General features: G+C 48.0%; 1 protein-coding gene across 1 annotated transcript in view; it reads right to left on the reverse strand.

Moving 5' to 3' along the window:
- Positions 1 to 19691, reverse strand: part of LIMD1 (LIM domain containing 1) — a 32802-nt gene extending 13111 nt beyond the window's left edge. The window contains exons 1-2 of the mRNA XM_040074235.2: positions 18390 to 19691; positions 8851 to 8952 (exon numbers count right to left, since the gene is read on the reverse strand). Coding sequence (XP_039930169.1) covers positions 8851 to 8952; positions 18390 to 19548 — 1261 coding nt within the window. The 5' untranslated portion in view covers positions 19549 to 19691. The remainder of the gene's footprint in view (positions 1 to 8850; positions 8953 to 18389) is intronic.
- Positions 19692 to 21159: the final 1468 nt, after the last annotated feature.

Here is a 21159-nt window from a genome sequence, read left to right on the forward strand (position 1 = left end):
TGGGTATACCTGAGATTTGCATCACCTTTGTCAAGGGTGGTCCTAAGCAAGTTAACAACAAGCCTAAGGCAGCGAGAAGTACTCTTGAAAATCTCCCACTGATTGAAATGCAACACTGGGATTTGGCACTCCCAAAAATGAAAAACAAACAAAGACATTTAACTTTGGTTTTAAATGACATGGTAGCGAGAGCTCCAGTTCAGTGCAACAGGCAGGTGCCCAAGTGACTTTCCACCCGCATGCAATGTGTCTCCTTAAAGACAAGCTGGCATGGTGAGGAAAAACAGACACATGGGGCCATGCAACAAGAAACGCTTCTTTGGATGAAGGCCTGGTGCATGAGCAGCAGACATTCCGACAGAAAGGATGAGCTTTGGATCACTGCCACAATGTCATTCTTCCATGGTGACAAAAAAAGCATTTACCAGCCATTCTGCACCCGGTGTATTTTTAACATGGTGACATTAGCAGGTTAAGATTGATGGCAACAGACCTTCAGTGAAGGTGCCACAGCCAGCATGCTATGTCTGGGCTTCTGCCGTAAGCTCATTCAGCAGAGGGATAAACCCTTTATAAAGTACTTATAATTTGGCTGTTGGCGTTAAGTGAGTGCCTGAAGAAAAGTTGCTGTCACCAAGAGCACTTTGAGGCAGGACAGGGATGATTTAATTATTTTGTTAGGGAAGAGGTAAGCATTTTAACTATTTTTAGCTCTCCATGACTCTCTTTAGGCTTCTGGCAGAAACGTAAAAGGAAATTAGCAAAAACAATGAGTAACCAGGTGCTCCTGCAGCCACCGTGGGAGTGGTTCATGCAAACACAGCCCATTTCTTCCCTGTTGCTCTCAACTTCTTCCTGTGCACTTCTGGGACAGACTTTTCCCAGTGTCTCTGAGATGAGGAAGCACTTTCTCATCATACAATTGGGAAGGCAAGATGCAGGAAAAGCTCACTTCCCAGGCTGCACAGGAGACTGTCCTGGTGGAGCTGGGAAATGCATGTTCTTGCTGCAACCACACCAGTAAAAGAAACAGCACTGGTGCTCCCCCACAGTGCAGAGCAGGGTGGCAGTGACCTCTGCTCCTGCACTGAGCTCCCTGCCATGGGATAGTGCCTTAAACTAAACCAGTCCCTCTCAAAAGCAATGCTTCTGACTGTGCCTGCAGAGGCTGCTCAGGTTTCACTTGAGCATGGAGATGCTGTTTTATTTTCACTAAACGGAAAGACTGAGAAGTTAAAAGGCATATAAGGAATCACATATTGATAACTGCCTAGTTTCAATATGTATCATGATGAAACGTCCTTTGACATAACCAGGAATATTTAATGTGTAGCTTGCTGCTTTCAGGATCAATTGTTCTACTATATGTCTTATGCTGCTGGCTCCTGACTGTATTTCACTTTCACTTCAGCCTGAATTTAGCTAATCTCACACCTGAAAAGATTCAGACAATTAGAATTCTTTGGCATTTTGACCTTACTGTCTTCACTTGTTTTTACAAGGTATCTTGTTCATCTCTCTGACAGGAAGTTTGATCCTTGAGCTTTTATGTACTGCTCATCCTTCACTCATCTGTCTGATCTGTTTAGCTGTGGGACCTTCAGGATGACCTTGAGGTCATCTCAGCACCAATTTCAAAATATTTCAAGCTTAGTCACTAGTGCCTTTGTGCTAAAATAAACACATTTTGCTTAGCAGCTGATAATAGGCAGACCAACAGGCTGCGCTCCCAGGATGTCAGTGCTTTTGTCCACTGTTTTCTCAAATGCTGGCTCTCTCCTTTTGAAGACCACGCAGAGAGAGTTTAACCAGGGACTTGCAATGTCCCTGGCAAGGAGAATCCTGGGAGATACATCATTTGCTTGCTGGGGATTTGGACTTAGCTTTCTCTTTTGAAGCTGCTTTTCCATTATTTATTAAAAACAATGGGGTCACAAACCCATGTTCAAAGACAAGAGACACCTCATCAATGCATACAATGGAACAGGGCCAAGTTTGGATCCCAGGGCTCTATGGGGATGCACAACCAGGATTGCTGCATTGCTGGAAAGGCAGTGTGTGGGCTTCACTTATCAATTATCTAAGCACCATGGAGCTCCCTGTGGTATCTGCACAGCAGATGGGCAAAAAACACTGCTGACTGGCAGCTTCTCCTGGGTCTCTTTCACACTGACAGCCCTGCCATCACAAAAATCAGTGTTTTTTCAAGTACCACAGCTGTAAAATAAATTTGGATATGTGATTACTGATGGCACATTGAATTCAGCCAGCACGTGTGTTCTGGAACCCTCCATGGACACTGCCGACAGGCAGTGTGATGTCCTACCATGTGCAGCAGACCAGGTCAGGCAGCAGACAGCTCTGCCTAACTTCTACCATCTGCCCCATTTCTCTTGGCCACTGTTAAAGCTGGGTGCAGCACTGAGGTTGACACAGAAGCGTCAGTGTTTCCCATCTGCTCTAGAACTGAGCCTGCATGAAAGGGTCACTTCAATGCCTGTACATCCTCCAAATCAGGTAAATGGCAGATATCCCAAGACCGACCACAGTCTTGCTGAAACCATGGGAAGGAGGATAGGATATCTCTGAAAAGAAACGGTGCTATGACACAGTAGCTCCACAACCACTTAAGATGTTCAGTCTCTCTCAACTACACTGGCTGTATGGTGAGATTGCAAAACATACCCTCTGTGCTCCCACCATAAATTTGAGGCAGTAGGAAAACAAACAAACAAACCCAAGCAACAAACCCTCAAAACGCTCAGAAAACGATCTGATGCCTGAAAGCCAAAACCATGCTCTGGAGCGTGTGAGAAAGGTCAGCAAGAAAGGTCAGCTGCCTCTAATGGCAACACAGCCACAGGTGAGGGCAGAAATGGATCCCCAGACAGAAACACTGCAAAACCACAGCACACCGCACAGCTGAGCAACACCTCTCCTTTACCATCAGGCAAACCACGGCAAGAAGATATTCGAGAGTTCTTCTTTTTAGGGAAAACCACTAGAAGTGTCAAAATTCAGAGGTAAAATACAGTCACCCTGGGACAAAGCAGTGCTTTTGATCCAGTAACTGGTTTTGCTCAGTAACTGGTTTTCATCCCAGCGCTCAGCCACTCTGAATCTCTCTGGAGACTGCTGCCCTGTTCCCCAAAATGCACCAAAACCAGGTGGCTGTCAAGAGCTGGCCTCCCACCCTGTCATCCAGTGACTCATCGAAACACACAGAGCCTCAGAGGAGGAAGGAGGGGGAGGCAATCTCTGTGACCTCAGTGAATGAAACTGTACGCTGAAACAACATGAGAGAGTAGCTTTTAAATTTCTCTGGTTATGGAAAGGGCCTCATTGCTTACTGACACACTGCTCAGAAAATTAGGTATCTTTAAAAAGTTGTAAGAAACCCACTAAAATCTTTACAGCACAAAATAATCCTATGCCTGTTCTTAACAGAAAACAGTACTTTGAAGATGACATTATAAAATAGAAAGACTAGAAGGACTGGAAATCTATTCCACTGAAGATTTCAACCTTTTTTTTCCTCCTCACATTGTCCTAATGATTTCAGACTTTCAGCCAGCACTAAAAAACACGCAATTGACTGAAACCACTATTACATTGATAAATCCCTGACTGCATCTATCCCCTTGTGGAGCTGAACATCTGCACCTTTCCATCAAGGACATCTACAGAGGATACCTGATCCATGCCAAAGCCCCTTCAGCTCAGGCCTCATTGCACTACTGCCCTAAAATCTGGCCAGTAAAGGAACAAGTACTGTCACCTTACTGTAAAAGATGCCCTGGCTTTTCTCATCTATAGCAAGCTCTTCTTGTGACAAACAACAGGATTCTTCACCAGTGAGCTGAGACTGAAGACAAAAAGTCAGCAAGAACATAACAGCAATTTAGACTGATGCAGAAAAATGTACTGATGAATTGCCTGTTCCCTAAACTGTAAATCCAAGCACGCCTGAATCTTTTCTGACATGATTTTTGCTAAAAAATTATTTTGTTTCCTATGCAGGCTCTGGCATGATAATTTTATTGAATGGATGCTGAGGATGGATTACCAGCAATGCTCTGCACTCTGAAGAACTGCACATTTCTCAAGTGAGTTGATTGGTGTGGTGGGTTTTTATCCAATTATAGGCACTAAGTTCTGCCTCCACCAGAAGAGATGGCAGTTTCTGCATCTGAAGATAACCATACACATTCATGTGGTGATGGGGAAATTCACTTGGCAAGGCTGGCTATCCTGCTGTCTGGGATTAAGTCACATGGGCAGAAAAAGTTGACTTTCTGCTTGTAAAGTTATTTAACAGTGCCAATAAAAACCACTGCCTTCTTCTTCTAGGAGTCACATACCAATACAGGACATGTTTATTCAACATGGAAAAAAAGACACCAAAGACACCAAGAGCTGCATTGCTCTAAGTAGCCATGCTTTATAATCACTGCAGCAAGAATAATTAGCCCGAGCAGAGGGTTAACACTGCTTTGATAGCTTAGCTACCTAGTTTAGTAAATGACCCTTGATACCTCTAAACACAACCATGTTGTGAAATTTTAAATGTAAAATATTTATACCCAGGGGGTGGCAAGAGGCAGCCAGCCTCTGTGATTTCAAAGTCTGTCACTGGAACAGCAGCCTGTTAATCCCTACACTGATATCAATCTGAGTTTGCAAAAATAGAAAAGAAAAATAAAGTAATGCCGTGATGTTGACATGTCAAGGATTGAATTCTGTAATCTAGCAAACATGCAAAGTTTCCAACTCTTTGCAGTAAAGAGTCAAAATCTGGTCCTCACTTTGGCCCTTGTGTTGTAGTTCAACATCAAACATTCCTTCAAATCACCTTGCAATCAGTTCTTTCTTCCTGACTTCCTTCCTCGCCTACTGATTTCCTTCCCAGCCATCTCCAGCATTTCCCTTGCACTTTTTTAGCTTTCAGATTTTCTCTTGAGGACCAAGTGGCTCAAGTGCAAAACTCTAAACTACCCTGCTAGCGCAGCAAAAATCTCTGTTTTCCAGGCAACCTGCGGCATTTGAGTATAGGCCTGGCTGAATCCAAGAGAAAACATGTGAACAGAACCGGTTAGAGTGATACAGTCTAGTTAAAAGTATATAATTTATGAGGTCTCCTTGCTACCTAAATGTTAATATCAACACCTGGAGACACATGTATCTTTCCTTCCTGTTCTGAGGAGGTATAACATAGTGATTTAATTTAAATGGCTACTGTGTCACAAACAATTTGGTAGCTACAACTGTTTATCCAACAAGCTGCAAAAAACCCCCCAAACCTCAAGGCGGAAACAGAAACCTTGAGATTGCAGGAAATAGCTCAATGCTTTTGGAGGCCTCTTTTTTTTTTCTTTAGCCTACTTTTGTGGCCCTCCTGTAAAGCAAGGATCATTTATTACTAATCCTGCAGAAAGAACCTGAAGTGTTTTCCTCTCCCTCTCTGCAAAAGACCGCCTTGTTTGTGCCGCTGCCCTGTAACAAACAAGAAGATAAATGAGACATTTAGGCCAAAGTAATACTTCTAAATCTGTTGTTTTGACCTCTAAGCCAAATTTTCTGCATTGCATGCCATTGGCTCAGATAAGACAGTACATTTTCTTCCTGCCAGCTGAACCCCGCAGTGTACGCATAGCCCTGTTCAACAAACTGCTCTATCATTTATGTCTGAACATGTGTGTATTGGGAAGGGTGAAGGAGATTTGGCACTGTGAGGTATCACACCCCCCCCCCCCCATAACCCCTTGCTTCTTAGACCCTCTCGATTTTCTGTGTCGGGGAAACCAATGCGCATTTGGACACAAATCCAGCTAGGAGCAAAATTAGAAATCCTTGCTAAAATGAAAACAGTAGGAGAGTGGTTATAAATATCTGGAGGACAATATGCTTTACCTTAATAGGTAATTTTGAATATTTTATTTATTGGAGTGGGGGATATCCAGTGTTCCACCAGAGAAGAAATTTTAGGATTGAATCAGGAGCAACCTTGACTTCTCAAAGTCAAGTTTGTACTGGATGGTGTCCAAGATGAACTCCACTTGACCTTAAAAGCACTACTTGCTTTTCAGCTAGAAACCAGAGTTTCCACATAGGCTGCTCAAGATGTGCTTTGGAGCCAGAAAGGCAACACCAAATAAATATTTATTTTTCTGGCACACAAAAATGGTCTCATCACATTTGCTGCAGTGACACAGGTGACAGAAAGCCTGCAGAGGGGCATGTGTCCTCTCTGAGCGAACAACAGAGTGCGTGCCCTTTATCTCCACAGCAACTGATGGTCTGTGGGGCTAGGAAATTACTTTGGGGCTGCCAAAGGGGGGAATTCCCCTCGAGTAGCTTTCCTCCCTTAGTGCAGGGCAGGACATCTTGTACCTCCCCAGGCAGCATCAGGCAGGCAGCTGCAGTGCAGAGGTTTGATGAATCAGAAAGCCCAGGCCAGGCCACAAAGCCCCGGAGCAAGCGACTGGTGCATGACGGCCCCACAGACCGCAGGGGCAGTGCAGGAAACCACCCTCCGCACTGAAGGGTTTCTTGCAAACCTTGCTGCTTGTAGAGGTCTGTGAACATGAGGGAAAACACCACTACCGTGGGGGCCTCTCTCTGGCACTACTCTTTTTGAAAAGAGTGCTGGGAATCCCATGCCACCACACACCTTTCCCTCCATCTGGCCGTGCCATCCTGCCAGCTGCCACTGCCTTCGGTTTCCATTTTAGTATGGCCACTGCCACAATGGGAAGGATTTTAGCTTTCATGACTACTCTCCTAAATATAATAAGCTGAATTAGGCTCTCACTTATATGCCCGTGACTTGCATTCCCCTTTTTTATCTTGTTTTGAAATACAGTCTTTTCTACTGAGGGAAATATCATTATTGCCCTCACAGTCCTTTCTTTCTCTCGCTCCCCATCATTTTCACTAGCCTTGTATTTTGGTTTTACTTTCGGTTTGAAACCCTTTGCCCCAGCACACCTACTCAGCACATTTCTCAGTTACAGCCTGGGTAAGAGAGAAAATGGGCTTCACTTTGCTAAACTTGGCTCCTTTCCATCTTTCTAAGTTTCACCTGACATCCACACCTTTTCATCTTGCACTGGAAACATTTGGAAAGGGTTGACTTTTAGAATAAGCAGCAAATAGCTATTCTTTCAACCCTCACCAACCCACCTCATTAGGAATGGGATTAAGCTAATTTTTAACCAAACACAGACAAACAAACAGATGTAACCACGGATACCTCTGCAACCACAACTGCTTTTATAGCGCTGGTCTCCAAATAAAGATTGTAAAATTCGTTTTAAAAGGAGGATCAAAAGTGTTTCTTTCTAAAGCACCAGTTGCACAGTAGTAATTTTAGAAATTTAAGACAGCTCAAACCTGCTGCTGGATTATTTTTAACAGGAACTTTGGGTGCAAGGGCAGTTCAGAGACTGCCTGGCCCTAGAGGGCAAGAGGTAACTGAAGCAAAGCCCTGGCTGCAGCCAGGAATCGTCTCCATGGGAGAAGATGAATTAATTTCAAATTAATTTATAAGAAAGGACAAAAGAGTGAGCGGCTGACTACTAAGCTTCTAGGAAAGTGCCACTATATGCAAAAACCACTTTCTCTTTTCATTTTTCCTGTTTTCGGTTAGATGATGGTGAAATGCTCTACTAAACACATAGGTGAGGCAGGGCAGCCGGTGTAAGACAGCTGGGAAATGGCCATAGTTCAAGGCTCAGCTATTATTAAAAAGCATACACATCTTTCTATATTTACTCCAACTTTACAGCTCCAAATAAAACACATGCAGTCCTGATGAGTTTATAACTCTAAATACAACTCACGAGGAAAAACCCCATCTCATCTGGGAAAACCAAGCTCATATATACAAAAGCAGCAGAAGATTATTATTTTTTCTGCCACCGCATATACAGCTACACTTCTAAAAATACACTACTAGTGGTGGAGTTAAACATAACAAAACAGAAAAAACACTGTCTTACAAACACATCCACGGTTTAAAGTCAAGTGGCCAGTTCTTCACTCCAGATTCATCACAGACCTCCTCAAAAAGCTGTTCAGGAGGAACCATACATTGCTGTACACCCCAGCGAGCCCCAGATGTGGGTCTGACAAGTGCCCCACAGGGAGCTCAGCAGGGCCAGCTGAACTATTTACTCTGCTTCTTGGGTAGATTTCACAGGGCTCACCATCACTGCTCCCAGCCTGATACCTCTACAGAGCAACTAGTTCCCTCCCTGTAAAAACCATAAACCAGGCTGGCAGAGACATGCCACTTATCTCGGGGCATGGCTGCATGCCTCTGGAGAAAGAGTGAGCAAGAGGTGTAACCTGGGTCATTCATGCGCTTACCTGCTTTGACTGGAGGTATTTCAGAGGTACAAAATTATTTTAGCAAGTAAAAGATAATGCATGCAGCGAAAACACTGTCACTGGATTTACCCTGCTGCAGCTCCATCCTGAAAAGTAAAGCCCGCTGAGACAAAAAAACATGCCAGCTAAGGCAAATTCACTGCCACTTTGAAAAAATACTTTCGTAAGAAAATGTGGCTATAACCGAGAGGGAGAGGAATGAAAACAACCATCCCCCATACCAGAAGGCAGAAGCCTGGCACAGTCCAAAATATCTTTTCTACATGCCTTGCAACAATCCATTCAAAAACAAACAGCAAGCATCACGGCCACCAAGTCATACAGCTGCAGCAGACTCCAGCTGGGAGATAGTTTAATAACCACTTTCTTTTCTTCCCCCTTTACACCAGAAGAATGTTAAGCCCAAAGAGTTTGCTGCAGGGCGTGGCACCAGCATCAGCCCAGGCCAGGGATACTCACTGCAGGCTCCACAGGTGAAGCAGCTGTCATGGTAGAGGTTGCCCATGGCCTGGCAAGCCTGGTTTGCTCCATACACGCCCTTGTTGCACTTCACGCAGGTACCTGGGAGAGAAAAAAGAGGTCACAAGTGGGACCCGATGGGGCGGCTGGGGACACTGGCTGGGTGACAACACATGTAGCTCGTCATGGTGGCTGAACAGCTTAGCAGCACGTAGTTCACTGAAGCCACAAGATGGAGGTGACATCACCGTCACCTGCCCTGAGAGATGCTGTTAACAGTGGTCATGACCATCATCAAACCTCCACAGTGAAAGACTTTTGCAAAAAAATAAACTGCACAAAAACAGTCCTGTCCAGGTACAGTGACATCTCCTTCCTTCCCCATCCTTCCCGACAACCTTTATATACGTCTAAACTTGCTTAAGGACCCTCACAAAAGCAGTATCAGTAAGTGATGCTCAGAGCTCTTCATAGACCAATAATTTCTGCCACTTATTGTGTAAGATAAGCTTGTTGGTTGCAAGTGATGTGAGGAAAACACAGCTCTTCACTTAGCTCCTTTAAATCATCCATTTCAGACCCCAATTGTGCCTGCTGAAGGCCCTAATGATTTCCCAACAAAACAGAGCTAGACTATGTGACATCTACCCCTCCTAACAAGGAAATGGCACATCAAGCCAGTTTACTTCAGGCATTACCCTGTGATTGTGACAGGCTGTTTTTAAAGCAACATCACCCTTTTACTACCTCTAACTGAGAAATTTGAATCTCTGTTTAAGCAAATAAATGAACAAGGGGCAGTGTGAAGGAAAAAGAGGTTATGTGTTTCTGTCTCCGGTCTGTAGTGACTTTGATGTGACTTCACCTCCAGGTGCCTCCTTGCACCACTACCCAGCCCTATTAATCCCAGCTCTTAAAATCCCTGGACAAGGCACTGTCACTCCTCACTCCCTACTGGCCCAGGAGTAGGAGCAGCAGCATCTTGCTGGAGAGCCTTAGTTATGTTAAGTGTGATAAACAAAATTTCACTTCTTTTGGGGTACTGCAAGCTCCAGAGTAATTGAAAAAGTCTGGAGAAAGTGAAGAAGTCCACTGTGCTTACAACAGCGCTGAAAAGTAACTCAACTCTGGCAGCACCAGGCTTGCGCTGCCAGGGTGAGTAACAATTTCTTCCTGCTGCCAATAGCCATGGCCGTCTGTTTTCACACTACAGGGATAAAACCACTTGGGAGTCCTTCGCAGTAGCACACACATGGCTGCTGAAAAGCAGACACTTGAGTCTCCCAGGTTTTTGCAGAGCAGACCTGGCTCTCTGTGCTGCAGCTGCCTGCGTGCATTCAACCCGCACGTTAAAAGCTGTCCCAGGGCTGCGCCAAGCCCCACTGCACTCAGAGCCAGAGTCCACACTGACACAAACCTGGAGAGAAGGCTGCAAAGAGCAATTAGTTACTTTGTTTTGTCCAAATCCTACTCGAATTGAAATGCTCACTTGGCTGTGGGCCCACCCCAGCACTCAGGCTGGCACCCAGCGAGCAAAACTTTCTAGTTCTTTTTGAACTGAACAGATTTATCTCATTTATTGAAAGAAACATTTTAAGGAAGATAAATCGTACAGGCATTAGAAAAAGGATTTTTAAAAAAGGTCAAGGCAAAGATAAGAAAGAACTGGCTTTTGAAATGGATGTACTCTCTCGGGAATGTGCACATTCAGCCGTAGCCTGAGTTTCTGTGCAATGATCTGACACAAGAGCTAACGACTCAAAATTCCCTCTTGAGTACAGCAATGCTGAGCAGAAAGTTTCGAGAGCAGAAAACCTGCCAATTTTCCATGACACCCACCAGGCTTTCCACGGAGCCAACGTATTTATTGCACTGCAAATGCTGCATTTTCCCCTTCTCTGTGCCAATGAGCAGCTGCTCCAGAAAATTTCACCAGCATGCTCCAATTTCCTCCTTTCCACAAAGCAGCCAGGTGACACTGACTGTGGATGAGCAGCAAGAAGAAGCAGGAGGCAGAAGGCAAAGCAGCTGAGTACAGGCACGGCACCCAGTAAAGATGCTGGCAGGCAGAAGCCACTATTAAGTAGGCTAAGGCAAACCCCGTGGAGGGCAGAAATTGCCTCTGCCGCCTCCTGTCTATCCCATTACACTTCAGAGCACAGGCATTGCCCCTCTGGGCTCCCAACAGGAAAGATCCTGCAGGAGCTGTCAAGGCTCTCACATCTGCACCAAAACCTTCCTCTATCTCCCACCCCTCAACCTCCCCAACCACCCTTCCACCTTCCTTTCAGTCCATGCTCCATTTCACCCCTTGATTAATGCTTTCACCCACTTCTTTCAATATCTAGGCCCCTGAAACATGGAAAATAAAGTCACAGAATGAAAGGGCTTTTAAATAAATTGACAATGTTTTCTGTAAAAACTGTAATGTGCCAGATTACTCAACTATGTAATAACCAGACATGCTGTAAATATTCATACCTATCCTGTGCCAAGGTTGACAATTGAAAAATGGCATTATGGCACATCTGAATCTAGTTTATGTTCTTACATGTATCTGTTAAATCTTACTTGAAAGCCTATTAAATCTCAGTAGCAAATGAAATTACTGTCTAAGTAAGACTTTGCCCTTTCCAGATATAATATTTGGAAGTATTTTAACTAACATACTTGAGCCTTCATGCCTGACATTCAGCACACACGGCCTGAAAGAGGGGGAAAGAAAAAAAGTGATTTTTATTAATTTTTCCTTCCCACTTTTCTTTTTTTCCCCACTCACTCCCTGCTGTCACAACGATCCGGATCTTTTGGCTTAGGCTAAGCAAGGAAGAAGCAAGGAGGAACCTGCTGCTGACGGCAGCCCTTCACTGAGCTCGGCAGCACGTATGCAAAGCCAGCGCAACCGGGGCCACCTCCAACCCCATCCCGCCGCAAAACGGGCTCTGCGCCCCGCTCCACGCCGGCTATTTCCCGAAACAGTGCTGACTGTGCTTTCTGCTGGTGTTAAAATGTCAGCAGCATCCCTCCAGCCCCACATGCCAGTGACACTAGTCAGCAGTCCTGGGTAATTTTTTTGGCATGGAGTGCTTTTAGCAAAAGCTTCTGTCCTCAGCGTGAAGCAGAGGGATCCTGAGTAGTCACAGTTCAGCAAGATACCCGATTCCTGCGCTTGGTAACTTTGCATCTCAAAGCGAGTGTTTACGCAAGCACCAATCAGAGCAGACATAACCTCTGAAACTACAGTTTTTAACCTTAGATAACATTATTGAGAAGAAATGACAGGTTCCTCTTTTACCACCAGGATGAAAAACCAAACCGCCACACACGCGCAGCACCGCTAAATTCATGCCCGAGCACACAGGCAGAATGGTAGCCAGATTTGGGAAGGGAAAGGGATGGAAATTGCTGATTTGGGTTCAATTTTTGCCAGCAGCGCAGCCGTCCCCGGACAACAAAGAAATCTCTGTTCCCTTTCGCATCATGCAGCAAGCAACCGCCTGCGCTGCAGCTGAGAGTCTGAACAAAGGGACCTTTGGAACAGAGCTGGGACCAAAACCATGCCCTGTAAGCCACTTCCCGGCATTTGCCACGCTCCGTCTCAGCACTGCAGACCAGGAGGGCTGTCACCAGGAATAGCCTCGGCTCACGTGATCCAGCAGGTTGGATGCAGACCTCAAGGGCTGTGAGAAATGAAAGCGAACCCGGTGCTCAGTCTGAAATGTCAGTCCCACCCTCAAAATTCAACAAGTGCATTTCCATTTACCACCAGACTCTAAGCCCCTGGAGACATTTTGCCTCCAAGTGTTGCTATTTCACACTCACCAGAAGGAGTTTAGTTACTTATTGTATCCCACTCATTAAAAATTTATCACAAGCCATGCTGAACAGTAGCATTTTCTGGGACTAGGACTTATTTCCACATTTCAGACAACATCAATCTACAGACCAAGACTGCAGTTCTTCCAAGAGCACTCCTTCTTTTCAGCAGCCCCTCCCTTCTCAGCAACACAGAGCACAGCCAAGCTTTCCTACACGTGCTCCTGGTTGGGTTTTCTAAGATTGTCACTTCATTTTGAACAGCCAACTGTGACAGTGCTTTAGAGGTGAGATTTCTCTGCCATGCCAATTTGGTCCCAGGCAAGAGGAACGCAGGGGCAGGTGTGGGTCTGCTTCTCTGGCTAATCCAGAAACAGCAAATCTGTCCTACTCCTTCCACATACTCTGTGCAAGCCACATTTCCACAACCAGATTGACTTTTCTCCATCAGATTTAACTGAGTTTTGCCCCCTCCTTACAGGAGGCTGGATTTACGCTGAAGAACCCCCAGCTGAACTCAGAACCCCCACTGAGTCTCTGCACCTCTGGTATCATCATTCCCATCTGTCCACACACGCACACAGCTAATCCAGAAGTAGATCCTGATGCCTCTTGACAAAAGTTGTACCTTGACAAGGGTCTTCCCCTTCAGAATTCTGCTTGAGTCTCACTCTGACAGGGAGGACCCTGTGCAGGTACAGCTGTGGTGTCTCCAACCCACCTACTTATCCCAGGAGAACCAAGCCCTACACTTGTATACATGTGTTTCAAAGACTGTCTGCTGAGAAAAGCCTTTTCATACATGATGGGATGCTCAATTCTCCTGGTTTTACTTCAGAATTTATCTGGAACTTGAACCCACCCACCTTCCCTTGGCTCACCTTAATTCCTACATCAAACTCTAAATTATACACATTGCATGCCTTGCTAGGCTGCTTATCCACTACTGAGCAGTAACTCTTGCTGGAGAGGTGATTTCAAGGAGATCTGGAGGCCTGGGTGAGATCAAGCACCTGGAAAACCCAGCAGTTTGGTTCCATTCGTCACGGAGTGACTGGGTTGTCTGTACAAAGATGGACAGGTACTCCCTGCCCAAAGAACCACAGAGTTGGTAAACCCAAGTTTGCTGTTCCCTTTTTCATGCCATGTTCTTGACCCCTGACCTTGCTGCAGACCTTTGTGTACACACTGCCCGTGAACGACAAAAATGCCATCAAACTCACGTCAGTGACATTTTAAGTACCTTAAAGTGAGGTCAGAGATTATGATAACTCCCGTGCCACATGAATGAGGTTCCTTATTTCTCTGAGTCCCACTCCTACTGTGCCCTGGCTGAAAAACTGATTGCTCCTCTGCCTCAACTCCTTGCTTTTTCTTTCCTTTTGGTAGATTTTCCCTTAGCTTGCAAACCCAGCTGAGCTCCCAAGAGGAAGGGAGGAGAAGCACATACTGCTGTAATCTTGAAGAGCCATATTCCAGGCCAGTACTTATTTGCTCTGTTTCTTGCAGTGAGATAAGCTTTGCAATCTGTACACACCCACTACTCCAAGGGCCGTGATCCTTCCAGCTTTCCTTGTTCCACCAGGACCTGTCTCTCCCTGCCTCCCCCTCCCCTCTGCTGCAGGCAGGTGTCTCATTTCAGCTTTGGGACTCTCCCAGGCAGTGGTAAAGGATATGCTTCTGTTCATTCCCAGTGGAAATGGCATTGCCATCATCACCTGCAGACATTTTGATCAGAAATTCTCCACTTGTCAGCCCTGAGATTATCTTCGCTGCACACAAAGTGTCCCGGTGTCCCACCATTAGCAGGGTTCAGTAAAGTCCCTGGACGTGTACAGCCCCAAAGTTAAATGAATTGTGGTTTCAGCAGTGATGAAACACTAAGTTTGCTGTGCACGACACTTCCAAAGTGCACTGCTGGCCTTTGAGGTGCTCACACCCATTCAAAGGTGCTGGGCTTCCAGGTCTCCACAGGGCCCAGTGATTCACCTACTGCTCTGCTTCTGCCAAGGGGAAAAAATTCCGCAGACTTTGCTATGAGATATTCTCTGCCTGCCTGCTGGGAAGCATCCCAGCTTTTCACTGCAAAACACAATGCCCAGGGCCCTCCTAAAACACCGGCAGCTTATCAGCTCTGCTGTAAGTAACAAGGAAGCTAGAACACAACACCTAACAAATAATTTATAACATGAAAACCATTCATAAAAATGGTTTTATAAAAAGCTCTTGGTAAGGATGTAGATAATCTTCATCAGGTGGAGATTTCCATCTAGCTTTATGAAAAAAAGCACTGGTAAAAATGTGATGCTACATGTTATACCTCTAAAGGCACCCCTCTGTGCCTGCAGACCAAGGCACTGCATGCTAAAACAAGTAGTCAAACCTCCCTGTAGACCCCAGCACACCTCAGCCAGGCCCCTCCTCTACCAAGTCACTCCCAGGCAGTGCAGGCAGATGCTCGGTTTGGTTGTGCATCTGTCTCACCTGAAAACTCATCAGGCACCTTCAGTCTTTGGGATGGTGTCACTTCACCTAACCCTAAACATTTGGGTGGTGCTAACAGAGGATTTTCAACTCCCCCGATCACTCTTATTTAATCTTCTGTCACCAAGAGGAGCGAAGGCTGATGCCCCAAGGAATGCCATGGCAAATCAGTGGGATTTGGGCACCTCACTCCAGAATGTTCCCTGGAAATAATACACCAAAACCTAAATACATCCTAAGCTGGCTTCCAGCTATACCTCCCAGGGACATAGGGGCCCTTCTCTGCTCTGTGGGAACCAGCCTCTCTAGGGAGCAACTTCAGCTTTTCCTTCCCCAAGCAAAAGACCTGGGTGATACCTGAGACTCCTATGTCCTCCTTGACAGCCCACATAAATCACATCAGCACTTCAAAAGCCCTCCTGGAGAACCAAAATTCCTCCAGAGACATGCGCAGCCCATGCAGCCACACACAGGTCACTCCTTAAAAAAAAAAAAAAAACCAAAAAAACAAAAAACACCCCAAAACAAAACCAAAAAACCAACAACAAAAAATCCAGAGAGAAATCTTGGCTTTGTATGTTTCTTTCAAAAGCATTTTGCACAGCAAGTTGGTGCTGAGAAATAACCAGACTGCTGCTCCTCTGCACAGCATCTTACCTGTATTTTGCCCAGTCCCTGGCTTATCCTTCCTAGGCTTTCACTTACAAGCACACATTTTCACACAGTGAAGGAGAAAGCAGCTCCTTTACTGTGATCAGAATTAATTGTTCTTTATAAACATCTGGCCCTGACTGAGACAGACTGAAGGACAGTATGTTAACCTGACGGACAGATCCACCTTCGAAAACATCCCCTTGTTACAAAAGCAGCACACAAAATTAAGAGAACTGAAAATATTTTTTATAAAATACTTTAGTCATTTGTACTTTAGTCCTGGTTTCATTTCCTGGCTCTGATGGACTTCAAAGCTGCTGCAATAGACTTCCCTTCACTGGGGAAAAAGTCTGCAACAAAACAAACTATTGATCCTTTTTATCACTATTGCATAAAAGTGTTTATTTTACATCCTAAAGTTTGGTAGCTTGAGAGTAGGGCATAGCAAAAAATAATTGAGAAGGCCAGCTGTGCCCTTTATTCCTTCCAAGGAAGTAAGGTAACTGTGCAAAAAGTGAAAATAAAAGTGAGAAAGAGAGGGGGAGGAGGAGGTCCAGAATTAAAATACCTCGATACTTGCTCCTTCCTGTTCCTTGATCCTCAGCAGGGCAGATCTGCTGAACCTTTACCTGCTGAGCTGAGGTTCCACAGTACTTTACCTTTTCCTCTGCCAAGACTGCATAATTTCTTTTTTTTCCTCTCACTCTCCTCCTTTCCAAATTTCTCGGACATCACATCCTGGTGCAAAATCTCCTGGCAGGAAGATGTCCAAACACCTCACTGGAGATCAGGCAGCCTCTGTACCTCCTCCCTCTCTGGGGCTGACTCAGCCACCTGACTAGCTGGGCTCTCCATCCTGCCAAAAATATTCCTGCTTCACTATAAATCTCCCACGGGATAAAATCCTCCTCCTGCCTCGCATCCTTATTTTGTGACAAAAATGTAAGAGCAATCTAACCATCAGCTGGGTTCCTCTGCCTCCTGAGCACGTTTTGGATGAAGCGTGATCCAGCTGGTTTACGTGCACCGCGAGGAGCAGACACAGCAGGCTCTGTTGGAGGGACCCCTGACACCTCTCCAGTGGAGCTGAACGTCACCTCCAGAACAAGATTTCCATTTTCGAGCACCGCCTCCCACGAGCCTGCTGTGCCAATGCCATCCCCGTCACCAGCTCCTGGTCAGGGCGCTGAGCCCCGCAGCGAGGCTCCTTGCGCTCATTCAAACCGCGCGCTTCCTGCGCGGGACGGGACGGAAAGTGCCAAAACTTGCTTCCAGGCCAAAACACTGCGAGTAGGGCAGCTCAACACATCACTTTCCTGTGACAGGAGAAAAAATGCCTCTGCCCTGCCACAGGGCTTAATCCAGTCTCGGATACCAAGATAAACAACCCCGGCACAGCCCTCTGCGGGCAAGTCCCCCCCGCCTGCTGCCAAGAAACACATTTTGTTATGCAATCTGCAGCTGAGTGCTCGGTGGTCCCTCGAGCTACATCCCCAAAGCTCGGTGTGAAGCTCTTGTGTGGCTCAGACCACCACTGAGCCACCCACCGACCCGACCCCACCCTGTGCAACAGCACCTGTGCAGGTTGAGATGCAAACGCTTCCTCAGCACCAGGCTGAAGAGTTTAACCTGTCCCTGTTCTACTTCTGCGACTGTGAGTCTAAAATCATGAGGAAAATCCGTACACCTGGCCTGCTCCCATAGTTTCTTAACTTAACCGTGGAATTTCCAGCCTTCCTAGCAACTCTGGCTTTCCCTCTCCCAAAAGCTGAGCTATCTTATCTGCTGATAAATCGTGAAGTGGCACAGCAGGGAAAGGAAATGCGCAATTTGCCCCTGACCTCCAGCCATCCTGGGGTAGCAAATCAATTTAATCCAGAAGTATATTTAATATTCTCATTGGGAGATCCTCGCATGTAAGTGGTTCCTTTTCACCGCCAAGCGCCAGCGATAACCTCCAGTGGTGGTCTAGACTCCTCATAGACCCAAGATTTAGGGAAGAAAGTCCCTACTGCCTCTTCTTCTGCCATCTTCAGGACACACCAGTCCTTTCACTGCTGATGGGAACCAGTACCTGGGGGCAGAGGGAAATCCTGGCAACTTTGAGAAACCACCGCCCTCGCCATCCCCAAGCTACTTCTCTCTTCCCTGAGCTCCATGACGGCAGCCTATGCAGGCACGACTCCTCCGCAAGGCTGGATGGCTGCCTTCCCGCCCACACGTGGTCGGGACACATCCCCATAAGACACAGAGAACCAGGAGTATTGTCAAAAGTTAAGTGCCTCCCTGCTGGCGATGAAGAGCACTTCAAAATATCCTGTTCCAGCTTCTTCCCAGCACTGCTCCCCTCCCCAAAGCTGCTAAACTACCTTTGCTTTAAAATTAGAGAGGCAGGATTAAAGAAAAAGATGTCGCAGGAGGAAGAGGTTCTAATTCCTGTGATAAATAAAAGTTAAATTAAAAAAACCCTGCTCTGGGCAACTGATGGAGCACAACCACGCAGATGCAGAGGCAAATGCAACTCTGCAGGTCTGAACCCTGCCATGACACCTTGCAATGAGCCCACAGGCGGACTGTGTCCTTACCAAAGTAATCGGCCTTTGGCCGAGCATCCATCTCCTGCTCCAGGCGCTGGGTCAGCGCCTCCAGCTTCAGCTCGGCCGCCGACGGCCCTTGCTCTGGCTGCGGAAGGAGGGTCTGGCAGGGCAGCTTCACCTTTGCTGTGCTGGAGCCATCCAAGTGCCCAGAGTCTGACCGTGGCCCGCTCACGCCCTCCGGCAAAAGCATCTGCGGCGCATTGGGAGCCACCATCCCTCGCGAGGCCAGGCGCGACGAGCCCGGCTCGGGGCTCCCGCCGCTGCTGGCGGGCCTGTGGTTCTGACCGTGAGCCACGAAGCGACCGGCCGGGCTGGGGTAGGCAGCGGCGTGCTGGTGCTCCACGCCGGGAGCAGCGGGTGCGGAGCTCGGCGGGAAGGACAGAGAGACACCCTGGTACCACGGCTGGCCGCCATCTCCTCCGGCTTTGGGTCCGCAGGGCTCAGCGGAGCCTGCAAACCCTCGAGTGGGCTGCGCCGAGGGTGCCGAGAAGGATGGGGACCTCTGCTGCGGCGGGGGCTCCTCTGGCCCCACTGAGGGTGCCGGGGGGGTCGCGGCGTTTGAGAAGGAGGAAGACCTCTGTCCGGCTGGCATCGGGTCGCGGCCCGGGACACCTCTCCTGCCCTCGCCACCGTTCTCCTGCCCGCCGCGGCAGGGCTGGGGGTCGCCGGGGCTCCCAGCCTGTTGCTCCCCGCGCCCCGCGCCAGGCTGCGAGACCCCCACTCGGGAGATCCTGTCGGGCTCCTCTTCCCAGCCCCGGCGCCCGGCCTGGCTCCCTGGGGCCTCGGCACGTGCGCCGCTGGCTCCGAGGCCCCGCTCCCCTCCCTCGCAGGGCCTCGCTCGCGGCCCCTCGGCGGCGGGGGGCGGCTTCGAACCCCGCGCCACCGGCGGGCTGCTGCGGGGGGGATGGAAGGCGGCAGCCCCTCCGTTCATCGCGGCCATCAGCATCTCCTCCTGCTGCTGCTGCTGCTGCTGCTGGAGGTGGATCTTGGCCATCTTGGTGGCGAACACCCGCCTGGTCTCCTCGAACTCGGGGTTGTTGCCGGCAGCTTTGTCCACCCGAAAGAGACCGTCCTTGGAGGCCTCGTACATGTTGAGGTCCTCTATGAACTTGCTAGCTTCCAGACCCAGATCGTCGTACTTGTCCATCCTGCCCGGCTTAGCGGGAAGACCCCCGCCTTCTTCTTCTTCCTCTTCTTCTTCCTCCTCCTGCTCCCCTCTTTCCCGCCGGGATCAAGGCAACGCCGGCAGCGGCAGCCGCTCCGTCCCGCCGCGCTCCCGCCGCGCCCGTCCCCGCCGGGGGCGTGTCGGTGGGCGCGGAAGGGGGCGTGTCCGCACGGGCCGCGCCCAGGCCCTGCCCCCGGCCACGCCCAAGGCCACGCCCAGCCCGCCAGCGCGCGCCGCTCGTCCCCGCTCGGTGGCGGGCGCGCGCGCCGTCTCGCGTGCGGTTCCACAGCCGTCCCGCCGTGTCCGGTCAGGCACGGGAAGGGCCCGGGACAGGCAGCAGAGATGGGGAGGGGGAACGCACCGCGGTTAAAGCCACCCGCGTGATGCAAGGAAGGTGTTTTTGCCTCATCTCGCCGCTGGATGATGTTCCTCTTTTTCACCCTGCAGCCCGGAAACCTTCCTGAAGAAGCTTTGTGAAAAGTCACAGGTGCCCGTCGGAAAAAAACCAAAAAAATCCCCAGCCCCCATGGAAAACTGCGAGGAAATTCTCATTCCGTACCGACTGGAGCAATTAGCCTGTATAGCAGGAAATTGTATGAATTTTCTTGGTGTAGACATTTATGATGGATAGTTACGCTTAAGTAAGCATGACTAAAGGACCCTGGATCATTGTAGGAAGACGAGCCCTAGCCTGAAGAATAAAGGATACCCCTGGATGCCGAAGATAACATCAGCATCCCAGCCTTCCCAACACCTTCGGGAACCCCGCCATTATCCACCGTCAAACACCTAACTGCAGCAAGACCAGCCCCAGAGACATTTAGATCAGGAAAGAAGCTGATGGATCATGGCATCATAAAATTACTGTTGCTTTGGAATTCGGTGGCGTATGTGTGATACATAGGGTTTGGGCAAATCATATTTTTCCCAAATGCTTGGAAAATGTAGGAACTGTGTGTAAAGCTGCATTTGGGGTGCTCCAGTATGGCTGGGACACTTCATGCCCATGACTAAAGTCTTTCCCATGCGAATCTACACTTTACATCCCAGCTTCCTTCCTCTGTCTGCCAGGGCCAGTTGCAAAATTTCCATGGCAAAACACAGCCGGGGGTGCCCAAATCTTGGGGGGCTGCAGCAGAAACTCTGCCAGGCTCGTGGGAGAGGCTGGTTGGTAGGGAGCTGTGGTACCTCTAAGTAAACTTACTCGTGCAGTTGATCCTACGGGCCCAGGCACATGTCCTGCATTCCCATAACTTGTTATTGTAATTCTCCCCCAGGCTCCAGAAGGGAGGGCCAAACGTTAAGGAATGTGGAAATTCGCTGCCTTTAATAATGGTGAATTGGGCTGTGAACAAAACATGTCAGAAATACATAAATAAAAAAATTCCCTCCCCTCTTTGACCAATTCCCTTACAAAAACACTCCTGAGCAACTGAGGCCAGACCTAAAATACCCTACCTCTTCCTGTGATATTTGGCCAAACGTACTTAAAAATGATGGCACTGTGAGCCCCTGGAAAAGCTGCCTTGTCTTCTTTCAAGGCAACCTTGGAACTGCTGTGGTGTCTCCAAAGAGGCTCTGAGCAGGACGGAG

This window comes from Hirundo rustica, chromosome 1 (genome assembly GCF_015227805.2).
Source record: "Hirundo rustica isolate bHirRus1 chromosome 1, bHirRus1.pri.v3, whole genome shotgun sequence".
In the NCBI taxonomy this organism is placed as follows: domain Eukaryota; kingdom Metazoa; phylum Chordata; class Aves; order Passeriformes; family Hirundinidae; genus Hirundo; species Hirundo rustica.